At 37.3% G+C, this 13,796-nt stretch overlaps 1 protein-coding gene across 1 annotated transcript in view; it reads left to right on the top strand.

The window, feature by feature from the left end:
- The window catches only part of LOC121330190 (homeodomain-interacting protein kinase 3-like), a 41,184-nt gene that overhangs the window by 17,493 nt on the left and 9,895 nt on the right, over positions 1 to 13,796 (top strand). The window contains 1 exon segment of the mRNA XM_041276530.1: positions 10,662 to 10,785. Within this exon segment, the coding sequence (XP_041132464.1) occupies positions 10,662 to 10,785 (124 nt within the window).

Below are 13,796 nucleotides of genomic sequence, written 5' to 3'. Positions count from 1 at the left end.
CAAAAACACAAAGGGCAAAATGTAGCCTAAATAGACAAAATTTGATAGGGATAAACTCTGGCATCTACAACGGTCTCTGATTGTACTGTGGGACACAGTGCTGGCACATTCATAAGGGCAAGGCTGTTTCCTACAGTAATTTCCCAGTACTAACGGAATAAAACTGAATTCAGCTCCCCTCCCATTTCCCACATTCAATTCAATAAGTGTATTTTGTCTCTTGTGGTTAGGCTAAAAAACTAAGTACATGATATGCATATAAAAAAAGTTACATCTGGCTCTAGGGTAACACATGTTAGCAATCGAGGTTACATTTGTGGGATTAGGAGTCATTTTTTGTGAAGGATGTGTTAAAAACCGACATTCTAGAGGAAACACAAATGCAATTAGTGCTATTTCAATTTTTGTGAGTGTGGTAGTTTTGAAACGGAATAACATAACTGTCACACGTTTCTTTTATTTTGGAGTTTCCTCAGCCAAAATATTCTGCTAATTTGGGGAAATTTATTTGTCAGAGGTTATTTTAGGGTTAAGGTTCCCCTGCATTTTATGAAATGCTTCTGCAACATCCACTACTACTGTAGTGAGTGAACTACATTTACCTACCTGTACCGCACCAGCTAGATTGTTTTATTAGGCCAGACTCTCTTTATTTATTGATTTATTTATTTAAATTATTGAAAGACACTCATTGCTTTATATATAATCTGGCAAGGTTAAATAGACCATCTTACTTGTGACTACAATTCAACATTATTTGACTTGTAAAGGGAACATTATAACCAAAACCAAAGATTTAAAAGCTTTTGGAGCATGTGTCAAGTTGTTCAGTACAGAATAGCTCCTGAACGAAGCTTCAATGATAGCGTATTGTTTAGACAAATAAGTGCTGTTCATTGATGTATTCCTGCTGTATATACTGCACGCATAATACTGTTGCTAATTAGTTTTGTGGCATGTCTGGGCAGAGTTCATTTCAACATTGTCTTGTTCAGAGCTGGAGGTAACGTCTGTTTGGCAACGACTAGTTTCCAAACTTTGAATCGGTGAAGTTTCAGAAGTGTTTTTAAACCTGGATCACCGACCTGTTTTCTGTAAGCATTGTCTATCCTTCCTATTAAATTAAAATAACAAAGTAACCTTGGGTAGACTGAACAGAATTGCAGACTTATGGTTTAGTGGGTGGAGGTCTTGCCCTTTTTTTCAATTCCGGGTGGGGTTTTTTCTCACTCTGTACTTAAGCATTTAGCAATTGGCATGGCTTCCAGCTGCTATGCCATTAGCTGAGTTAGTATCTAACACTGCAAAGTGGAGCCAACGCTGTGGCCTGTGAATAATTTAGGTAGCAGCTGAGATGTGTGGATTGCATTACAGGAGAAGTATGGTGGCTTGCAGAAAAAATAAAAAAAAAAACTACAAGCTTTGATTCAACAAAATATGTTGAATCGAAACTTAATATAGTGTAGTTTTTTAGGTTACTTTGTTGTGCCCAAGTGGAAGTCCATAACTGCAGCAGTTTTTAGTCACAGTGGTATTGCAAAATTACAATTTTTTTGCTTGTTTATTTAATCACAATTTTTTTTTAATATATTAAAAATAGAATGGATAGAATCCTAAGGTAAACATTTTTACTTTTTAAATGTTTTTTTTGTTTGTTTTTGAGCCAACTCTGTTAAATTAAACTCTTGGAAAAGTGATGATTGTGAAACAAGTTCACTTTAGGTTTTTCTCCCTTAACTTGATTGAGACTATGAACTCATTCACACTTGCAATTTAAGACGCCCAGGCCTTTTCTCACATGTGAAAGCTCCAAAAAAGAAAAGGCAGCCCAGATCTGGCCTAGATTTAGGCCACAGTTTTCAATCCTGCAATCTAGGACCAGGGCCAGCCTTCATACACTGCTGTGCAAAAGTCTTAGGCATGTTGCATTTTTCTTTGATGCATTATGAGCATCAATAATTTACTCAAAGCCTCCAGTAGTGTTTTCTACTATTGCAACAACCTTGACTTGCATAAAGAAGGAAATACATGGAGTGAAATAGCTTTTCAACACACTTTTCAGCTTTTAACACTCGATTTTAAGCATGATCACGTACAGAGAAACAGCATCTGTAATTGACAAACCCAGGACTGGAAGACCCAAAAAGCTGTCCAACAAAGATTAGCAATATTTGAAGATAATATCCGTAAGGAATAGAAAGAAGACAAGTGCTGAATCGACACCAGAACTGGCAGAAGGAAAGGGTGTCGTTGTCCATCAAATCAACAGTACGAAGGTTACTCTTGAAATCAGGACTTAACCCTTTGCGGTCCTATGTCGGACCAGGTCCGACATTAGTCTTCCCTTTCCAGTCTGATGTCGGACCCTGTCAAAAAAATGTCAGTTTTTTTACATTTCGTGTCCTGAGATCAACAAATGAGAAAAAGAGACCTTCGTTTTCTTTTTTTCAAAACTCTTTTTGAGGAAAGTTACCGTTTTTTTTTTTGGCTATCCGGAGACTTACCTTCGGTCTTTTTTGCCGTATAGACTACCGGGGTACCAAAAAAAAAATATATATATATATATATATATATATATATATATATATATATATATATATATATATATATGTGTGTGTGTGTGTGTGTGTGTGTGTGTATATATATATATATATATATATACACATACACACACATATATACACATATATACACACACACACACCATAACACTGCTACTGTGCAGCATTGAAAAAAAATCTGATAAAGCATCTGATACAAATCAAGAAATACTGTATATCCTAATAGCTCTTCCATTCTGAGTGCAAGCTATTGTTCCATAAAAAAAAAAAATTATTAAAAGCAATTAGTCACATTTTAGGCGTGCTTTTCAGTCACATATGTGAACATGCAAAGGCGTCTTAAACTGCAAATGTCAACAGGTTGCAGGCCTAAATATGTGCCGGGCCTGGGCCAGCATAGTAGTGTGAACGGGGTCTACGTTTCTTTGATAATGTATAAAAAATGTTTTAAAAAAAGGCAGCTCCTTATTTTTAATTCGTACTGAACGCAAATAGCGAGTGAAGTTAAACAGATTTAATTAAATTGTAATTAAACTATTTGCAAAACAGGTTAACGTTTTTTGCAACAAGCCATTAAGATGTTAAATCTGGGAAAAGCAAGTTAACTGAACTCGATGCCTGTTTTTCGAACGATTTTATATTTTGTGTGCCCAATTAATCGTTTGCTATTTGGAGGCTTAACTGACAGCCCTAGCTCATTATAACCTTTTAAAGGTTAGATCACGTGACCATAAATAAAAACTGAGCCCTAAGCTTAGCATGCACAGAGAGAATATTGATTTTGAAGTTTGCAGGATAAGGTTGTGCTGCAGACAATAGTGGGTGCAGCAGTTCCTATTGATTCTACTTGTCAGAACTAAGGTCTGGCAAATGAGGTAATGCTCTCCTTCTGAAACATTACAGCTTATGCTTGGGCTCTGTGTATCTCTTTCCCGGTAAACGAAATTAAATCTTAGCCGCACACAGTACATGCTCGTCGTGCATTTTTTTTAAACGGCACTTTGAGTATCTCGTCCTTGTAAATCAGACTTGCTCTCTTAGTTACCAGGGGCACGCCTGGACTTTGAACCTATAGCATTAAAGTAAACACTGTTGTTTGTATGTAATAGCAAACAGTCTACAGTTAATTATCTAAGAGAGAGGTTTATACTGTGTGCTGTGGAGGAAAGGAAAATTTGATGCTTGCCATTTCTCTTAGTGAGCAGGGTGGTGAAAGTATGTTGGAATGACAAGAGTACATGATGTTCTTAAACTCAACATCAAGGAGTTTTCCCAGTTGGACAGTAGCACTCGCTTGAAAATAAAAAGCTTTTTTTTTTTCCCCTCTCAAATCAACATGACATTTCTGAAGTATGTGTTTGCTGTAATATTTTGCACTGGACCGTTACATTGTAGCTTTACTCCAAAACAGTGTTTATATAAACTGCCATATTTAAAACCTTTGTATTTTTAATATAAACATTAAATGTGCAGTGTATTGGGAGACCCATATCCTTTACGAAGTTGTTTTCCAAATAATATTTTAGTAAAATAGTACAAAAATAATGTTTGACAAGGATTGATTTAAAAATCCATGAAATGTCCGTATCTGGTTTAGTAAGACCTTGAAGCTGTGTAACAGTAAAACATTTTAATCACTGTGTAGATTAGTTTATAATGAAATGTACGAAAGGGTTGTAGAAAAGGTGATTACAGTTAATTAAATGCGATTGCTTAATCTCATCATAATGTTACCCTTAACCCTTTGCAGTCCTGTGTCGGACCAGGTCCGACATTAGTTTTCCCGTTCCAGTCTGATGCTGGACCTTGTCCGACATCATCAAAAAATCGTAAAGCACAGGTCTCTAGTCATTTTTTTTTTCTCCGGAAAAAGCAGAGAAAACCTTTCAATGACCGAGTGAGACCGAAAAAAGGGCGTATCTCAAAGCCCCATGCACTACAGAGATAACACGGACATAAAGGAGATACCTGCTTCTGCATCCAGCGCTCAAAGAATATCACGGACATTTGCAGAGCTTTAGGAGATGTTATAGAAATAAAGTGACGACTTGGATCGCATTAATGAGGAGTTTGGTGATAAAACGAGTGATCTGGAGAGGATTTATCAGTATACGCCTTTTATAAAGAGGTATGCGAAAAATACAGTGAACAAGGGGTGGGGCTTGGCTGGAGATACAGTACTGAGTGTCCTTTTGCAATTCAATGCGTTTTTAAACCTGTTTTACTCTGAAATATATTTTAAACAGCGCGTGTGAAGTAAATTGGACCTGACGTGCCTGACAAGCGCTGAATAAATGGACTGCAAAGGGTTAAATCTGTATAAGAACCAGGCTTTAAACAGATATGGTTGCTCAAGATATTTTGGGTCATATTAAACCTTTTTTTGCAAATATTCCTGTCAATGTTGTATGTATTACTGTAAGTTACTTCTTGGAGGGGGGGGGGGGGTTGGTTTTGGTAGCGTACCCCCCTCATACATTTCAGTAGCATTTAGCTCCACACTGTAATATACAAACACTCCTGTAATAATACCTTGATAGCAATTACCTCACTGTGCTGATAGACTGAGGAGCATTACCTCATCCTGTCATTTAAAAGCATCACCTCCCCATGTTCTGTGTCTAGGACTGTGAGTCAGTGGAGGTTGTAATCAAGAACACAATCAACCCCTGACACTCCCGATAGTACTAAACTGTTAACACTATTTAAACACGGGGAGATAATAACCCCAAAATAAATGCTGGCTTACTGCAAAACAAATCCAACCTAGAGCAAAAATATATTTATTTGCAGTTATTGCTATACCTAAATTAGCAGTAGTTCTACATAAGCATGCTTCTGTCTAATGTTCTGTAGCTGGCTAGAAGCAAAACCACATTTGCACTTTGCAAGCTTTTTTTTTTTTTTTGAGGCCACGTACAATGTAATGCTATGATGCATACAAATATATTGTGGTTGCACTCTATAGGCTTGTTCTTGAAGCATTTGAGGGGCTGTGGTGGAGAGCTTTCAGTAGTGGAATTTTGCTATGCATGGCATGCTGTCATTGCAGGGTGTATATAGCCCTTGAGAGAAATACATTGATCACTTTTTTTTAGTTTTTGTTTTTAAACGCCAGATAAGATGAGGGAATTTTATTACACAGTACACGCCCTATGAAAAAAAAAATTGGAAGAATTTCTACCAGTGCAACCTCAGAGCTGCTTTGAAATAATGATCCCCAGATGGTGTTACTGAGGTGGCAAGCCATGTGCGTGTCATACTTGAGTTTTCTTTCTATAATACTGACGGTGTCATAATCTGGGGGTATATGGATGCTGTCTTTATGTATTAAAACACAACACAGCAGTAATGTTACAAAGCTGCCGCACAGCTGAAGCCTCCTGTCCCAGAAACCATGATCATTTCAGTCAGGTTACATTACTGGCGATGTCCAATAAACTGTAACCGTTTCCCTGCCGTATTGTTTTCACTTCTAGCCATAGCAATGCTGTCAGCCACGCCATTTAAAACGCTGCCTTTTCAGTTGGTTGGTGGGGGTGGGGGGCTTCCCCTGCCGGTTCCCCTTTTTAGTGTTATTTATTTTAAATTTCTATTGGAAAAAGGCCGTATGAGCTATAATTAGCTCGTTTACAACAGCGTCCAACAGCATGGTGGAGGTTATTAAAACGAGTGATCAGGAGAGGATTTATCAGTATGCAAATCTATAAAGAGGTATGTGAACAATGGTGGGGCTTGGCTGTCGATACAATACTGAGTGTCCTTTTGTGATTCAGTGCCTTTTAAACCTGTTTTACTCTGGAGAGAGGAAAAAAAAAAAATTAAACGTGTGAAAATAAATTCGACCTGATGCGCCTGACAAGCGCTGAATAAATGGACTGCTAAGGGTTGAGGTACATTGCCCTTTTTATCCAGATAAGTCAAAACATTTATATAAGGCTAGCCCTTAAATTGGGAATTGAGAATTGTGGTTGAAAAATTTGTCCAAAGAATTGTTGGTAAAATGCTTTCACCTGGAAAAGAGGATTCCACAGTTCTTGCCAGTAAGTGCAGTATGTTGTAATTTGTAGTTTATTCATTATTATTTTTATTTATTTATTTTCAGATATACAAGCATTTAACAAAGCCTTATAGTGTAGTTGGCCAAATAAAAATTACAAGCTCTGTTTTGGGAGTGGGTGTGCCTCTGTTCTTGTGTAAACAACTTAAAAGAATTCTGTAATCTGTATTTGTCTGTCCAAATTATTCTGACATTCCTTGGCCTTTCTTGACACCTGTGTCCTTGCAGCATAGAGGTGGTGATTTGACTTTAGATTCAGATCATTGTTGAATGTCCCGTGCTAGAGAGTCATTCGGTATGTACGTATTCCAGGTTACTCAAATATGTAGTCTGTTAGTGTGTTGAATACCAAACGGCAGTTGTTCAAAACAAGTCGAAGGTACAGCCTCCTTGTGTGAGTCACTCGGACGGGAATGTCCAGTCCCCGCGCAGAGGAAAGACTGAACTGAATGTTCATAAACACAGCGTACATAAACAAGTGACATTCAGTATGTCTGTGTTCGTTTTCCCTCCCAGTGGAGTCTTACATTTTGACAAGCCCACTGAATCCATTTCATTGACATATTGTGGGTGGGAGAATAGACACAAATCTGCACCCCTCTGTCCATAATTTTATAACTGCATACAGTATATTTACCTGATTTTAGATGCAGTGCTCCTGACTAACACCCATTGTAAATCCACGCATGTACATTTGCCCTTTTGTAGACATGTGATGTCTAGCAACAGTAACAACTTGATTTGGTCTGAATTTGTGCTAGAAGGGGCCTGCAATATATGTTATAGGTGGCAGGTTTTAAAGCACAGCCATTTAAACATGCAGCTGTTTTCATTCATGGAGTATTAGTTTGTTTTCAAAGACTTGACGGTGCTACAGTCTATTAGTTGTGTCATGGGCAGGAGAAAGCAGAAACAGGATTCTGGGTAACTATGGTAACCAAATTTTGATTTGGTGACAATTTAAGATAAACAGGCAGATTAAGAACACAACTGTAAATATAATTTTTGCAGGAGGGTCTAATTTTACAAGACCACATGACATAATCCAGTATACAGTAGTCTTAGAAATTGAGCCTTTGGCTTTTTTTGGTGTTGATTTTGAGATATACAGTCTTAAAATAACAAGCCTATTTTATTCAGTTGCTTCAGTAGGGCATATAATCAAATGTATCCAAAAAACATGTACTGTACTTTTAAGTTAAATCATTTCTACTTTAAACTAGATTATTTAAATAAATGGTGCATATTTTTTTTTAATCTTACAATCTCAAATACATTTTTATAGGCCTAAACTGTTAGGCTGATAATGTTTACAGTCTGTCATGCAGTGAGCTGTACAGTATGTAAATTTAGTATGCAGTTGGAAATGTAGAAATAGTTTAGATTCTTACCCAAGTGTTTTTAAATGTACAGTATTTGAGATTTTAAGCAGCTTTGGTCTAATGTTGCAAATAAGCAGTTTGACTGCATTTTCTGATCTGTTGGCAAAAGCTGTAAAAATAGCACTCGTCACCTCTGCACATTTTGAAAACACACATGCAGCTAATTTTAAAGGTTGAAGTTAAAACAAAAAGGGACTTGGGTTTTTCTGTTACATTTTTCTCCCTTTTGATCCATTAGTTGGCCTGGAGCAAAAAAAAATTCCCATATGAGAATGTGTGGTCTACAGTACTTCTAAGGCAAGTCTGTTTGCAAGCTGCAATTCACCCCCTTATGAGGACCAAAGAGCTGAGCATCATTCTGACTGACACCGGGCTCTAGCATGTGCATTTTAGAGAGGCTACAGTTGCAGCCAGTTCTAAGCAGAAGAATCCTAACAAGTTGCTGTGTGTGTCATTATGGTTGGTACACTGCTGTAATGTATGATTCTACCAATAGTTTCCTTAGTGTAGAATAAGGTGTCCAGTGGACAATACGTATTTCAGTGCCACATTGTTTTAACCACTGACCATATTAAATATACACACCAGTCTCTGTTTCTTTGCAGTTACACACTTGTATTCTTAGGTTCTCTCCAATGTAATACCTGATTTGATGCATAGGGTAACAAGTTCCAAGCTTTTCCAAGACATGCAGTAGTATGCACACTTGCAATAGGGTGAATTGTGTGTGTGTGTGTGTGGGGTGGGGGGGGGGGGTGGGGGGTAACCTTTCTGTAACTCCCGAGTTCAGAAGGACTGAAACGGGCACTGAAAGGACCGATCTGCTGACTTAGCCACCACATGGAAATGTCACAAACCAGTTTTTATCCAAGGCAGTACCAGATTTATTGCTGTTATGAATATCTGCATAATGCAGACCTAGTTGTTCAGACAGGCAGAACGAGCGATGATTTTCAAGGATACTGGATCACAGAAGTCCTTTTTTTTTTTTGTTTGTTTTTTTTTTTTTAACTTTAAACCAAGGATACAGTATGTGCAGACCAGTCTCCTTGGGCTGATGTTTTTATTTATTTGTTCCACTTGCCTGTCAGCACTTTAGCGGCTTATTTTTTCTCTGTCCTTCACTGTAGATATGGTGATGTTTTTAATCATTAACAGACCAGAGTGCTTGGCTGTCCTCTCACTTTTATTCCCCCCCCCCCCCCCCCCCCCTCTTTTGGATAAAGTTGCTTGATCTTATGGGGATATTGAAACTGGTTTTACTGTCCCAATTGTATTAATGAAATGGAACTTTCTAAAATATGAAATGTATAGATGGTATTGTAAACTTGGTTGATTTCTGGGTAATTAAACCTAACTTTAAAACCGTTAATTTCCCAGTTAACTGGGCTACAAATTCTGAAGGCATGCTGGATGGATCTTGTTGGTTTTACATTGTAGTAATTCAGTGTAAAACTAATTTATAGTTTTGATTTAAAAAAAAAAGTAAGCTACCTCATATCAATTATTTTTATTTGCAATTGTCCCCACGCACACACTTTCTTGCAGTATTGAATGCTTCATCCATTAGCTAATTGTTCAGCTACACACATTGTTTACAGCTACACGAAAATGTGTTGGTACAGTAGATTAATCCAGCTTCAATTATATTTAAAATTGCTGTACTGTATTCCTAAAGGAGTGCTAACTAAGGTTTTAAAATCAATTTTCATGCATCTTCTTTTTTAGCACTGGGAGTGTTGAACAAATTGTAGATCTGTTGGTTCACTGGTTCATTTCTCAGTTAGCAGTATACTGACATTGCAAAGATAACTTAATGGTACAAAGCCACTTGCTATGCTGTACCTCAGTTTCACTCCAATTTAAAAAATATGTGAATTACAGTAGGCTACGGTATGAAATTAGACAAGGGGGTATACAGTAATGCTAAGACAATTTTTTTTTTTTTAAACCGTGATTATCCACGCTGTATGGTTAATGCTCCTAGGATTTATTTTTTATTTGCTAGGAAAAAAAAAAAACCTTTGTACCATTATAGCATTTGTGTAGGAGATCTTGGGAAGCAATTGGAACCCATTTTCACCTGCCCTAGCTGTCGGCTGTTGAACGTTTGTCGGGAGGGGGTTTGAGTTCCTAACCTTCTGTTCTCCATCTGTTTGCTTTCAGGCATCTTGTTTCTCGTGCTTCCTTCTCTGCTAAGGTTAGAGGTGCCTTCAAGGCAATGTTTTCTGTTGCTGTGCAACAGTTGCTTTCATTAATGATTTAAACTGTCATTAGATAGAAACCATCTTGCTGTGGTTAATTGTTCAGTAGCTTTTTAAGTACAGTAACAAGTGTTACAAATTGTAGTATTTGATGTTTGTCGCAAGAAACTGTTTTAGGAAGCCAATTTTGGTGCAGTTGTGTTTTTATTTTAAAAAGCCTTAATGTTAATATTAATTTGTTTTATCAAAAGTATATTTATTATCCTTTTTAATGGATTTCTTTAATGAGGCCTTTACAAAGACCTTTAAGTCCCAGATCAAAAATATTGTACCAGGGTTAACTCACTTAATATAGTACATTTAAAAAATCTCACTTCTGTGGATTGAAGCTGGCATATTCTTGTAGAAAATTATAAAATTAAACCATTGTGTTTCTTTTGTTTTAATTTTGCAGAGCGCCAGAGATTATTTTGGGGTTGACATTTTGTGAAGCCATAGACATGTGGTCGCTGGGGTGTGTCATTGCAGAGCTGTTTCTTGGATGGCCGCTATATCCTGGAGCACTGGAATATGATCAGGTACTGTATTAATTCAAATCCAGGGAGCAACACAACAGGGAGCATGTTCTATAGTTAGAGCTGCTGAAGTTGGCAGCTGTTGTCCAGTCTTGCAGTACAAGACTGCTTCTATAGTTGGCAGTATCTGCTTCTGAGTGATTTTGAGCTGCTCATTGAGATGTGGAAGACTAAATCAATGGACAGCAAATTTCATTTTAGGAAGTGCTTGTTTGACTTGCATTGGGTATGTTTTATCATGGTTAGAATGCTTCAGTCCAACTATGTAATATTTCATGTTAAATGGAACAGCATACTGTTATTCTGCTCAGAAGGAACTCAGTTAATGATTATCAGCTATTGAGCATTTGCTATGATAAACTGTGGGCTGTATGTGTGTACAGTGTATCTTGTATTGCATTTATGTCATCATTTCTACCATAAACCAACAGCAATATAGCTCTGCTTTTCCCAGTCTGGTGCAGTTTGCTGATTTTAAATGTTAGTCTAAAATTAATGAGAATTCTCTACTAAGTAACAGTTTTAGTTGTAACTGCAGTAAATGGCTCTGTAGAAACTACAAAGGCTTTTTAAAGCAAGAGCTTTCATTTAATGTCCTCCATTAATTTGAAAGACACACTCTGCTGGGAAATGTTGCTGGCTGTACGCAGGTGCAGTGGAACACAGTGCTGATGAGCACATCCTGCACTGTCTGCGATTAGCTGAGATTCAGTCTTCTTGTCCCTCTAATAGTGGAAGAGCTGCATGTCTGCATGGGCAGTATTTGCTCTAATCTGGCAGACAGCTGCTAGTGTGTTAGCGTCGCCACCTTTTATTACCGTAGATGCTACATTGGGGCTGTAAATCTGTCTTCCCAATGTAAAATTAAATCAAAGCTTTTGTGCTGATGTGTACAATATGTATGTTGGCGTATAAGACATGTCAAAAGCACCAAAATTTTTTTGGCTTGTTGTTTTCAGTGATCCCCTTTTGGTTTTTTGGAGGCCATTTTAAGCAGTGAATGCAACGACAACTTATGGTTACTCTACCTGCCAAGTTTTCATTGTTCTATGGTGAATATTTTTCCCACAGCTGCAGCTTAAAGCAACAAGTGACTTTAAATAGATTCAAGATGGAAAGGATGGCTGGACTTTCAGGTCAGGTTTGAGGTGCAGTAGCAGAGAAATGCTTTGTTATTAAACTGTGACTTTGAGAGGGTGGAGGTTTTTGAACTCCAGCCGTACTTGGCCGTGTACTCGGCACAGTGTAAGTGTGCTGGAATTAGAGTCCTGCTGCTTTGCTGACCATTGGGCAGTTGTGTGCCAGTACAGGCTCTTATTTCATCACCCCAGCAGAATATATTTTTAAACCAAAGCAGAGTTCCATTTGTTGTGCCCTACTCTCAGAAGGATTTAATTTGCAGACAAATGAAAAGGTATCATTTTCATATGCTGTAGGAATTTTAAACCCAGTTGTGAAAGCCACAAGGGTTTAAAACAAATTTTTTTTGTTTTCAAATCCTTGAAATTAGGACACGTTTGATCAACATGGCTTTTACTGCTAAATTAGAAGCAGAAAGATTGTTAGCATTCATAACACAACGTGTGTAGTGGGAAATCTGTAATGCATAGCAGAAGTGTCTGGTTAGAAGCTTTGTGGAAGCTTTTTGTAAAACAGAAAATAACTTGCTGGTTCTGTGTATGGTATCAGTTTAATCTGTTGCAAAGTTAGCAGGGGGAAGTGAGCAAAGCAACATTTAATTCCATATTTGGTCATGCCTATAATATGTAAAGCATCCATAGAGTGATCATGCGATTGTTTGTTTGGTTACCAGACACTCTAATTTGTGTACAGCCAGTTATGATTCCCTCAGTAATAATTCAATAGTAACTTGCTTTGCTAGAGCCCCAGTGGTCATTTAATCTTCATTCCAATGATCATTATTGCAAATGCTGTAATTGCTGTGTTATGTGAAGCAATGTGGTCTGATGTCATAATGGGAAACCAGTACACTTTACAGAATACTTTCTAACATTACAGAATAGCAACTTCTAGAGAAAAATCAGAATGTGGAATGATGGATTAGGCCTATGACTAGGCTTGGAATACCAACTTGCTTACAGGCTTACAGAATGTTGCTAATGGGAGTTCATACTAACACTGTGATGTCACTAACGTCAAAATGGCACAATGCCTTGCCTTGAGCTAATAAAACCTGTAGCTGCTATTTGCAGGTTGCTAGCATGCTTATTTTAGTTTCTCTACACACCGGATGCAATGCGACAAGTGAATGTGTTGCACGACAATAAAAAAATAAAATGTATTTGATACGAGATGTTCACACTGCCTGCGTTGTGACGTGTGACACTGAAGCAACACAGAAGCGATGTAAATAAAAAAAAAAAAAAAAAAAAAGGAATGGTTTTTATTTTTGTGATTATCACACGGCAGCTAGGGAACTGACCAGTGAAGCCTTCTATAAACAATGGCTGAAGAAAAGAGAATTCTTGCAGTATCAAAATACCCCGAGCTGTACAATAAAGGACACAAAAATTCGAGACACGGCAATGAGGGAGAACATCTGGGAACTGGGTATAGCTGCTGTGTATGATTAGTTCACCTTTACCGAAATAAGTATTCTGAAAAGCTATTGTGTATTCTACATTTTTATTAGCTGTATAGTAGGACTATCATATGTGTGATTTACAATATGAAGAGAGTGAGCCTATCACATCGTGCACGCCTGTCAAACAGAGTAAAAATAAAATATATTTGTGTGTTTTGTTAGTCTTTAATCATAATGTTGATACTTGCTTTTGTTATCTCCTGGATGCTTTACATTACATTGATACACCTAAAATATAGTTTAATTAAAATATATCTATATCATAGATATGCGTGTGTGTATACGCAAGTTATTTGTAATATTAGATTGAAAAAAAAAAAGCAAACCTAATTTGATACATTAACTTTTGTCAGACGCCAATAGTGCTGGTTGTTTGACACATTAGTGAGGTTTGTTAATATATTTCTAT

Source organism: Polyodon spathula, chromosome 17, assembly GCF_017654505.1.
Source record: "Polyodon spathula isolate WHYD16114869_AA chromosome 17, ASM1765450v1, whole genome shotgun sequence".
In the NCBI taxonomy this organism is placed as follows: domain Eukaryota; kingdom Metazoa; phylum Chordata; class Actinopteri; order Acipenseriformes; family Polyodontidae; genus Polyodon; species Polyodon spathula.
The sequence above is the reverse complement of the archived record's forward strand: the minus strand, read 5'-3'. Positions and strand labels throughout refer to the sequence as shown.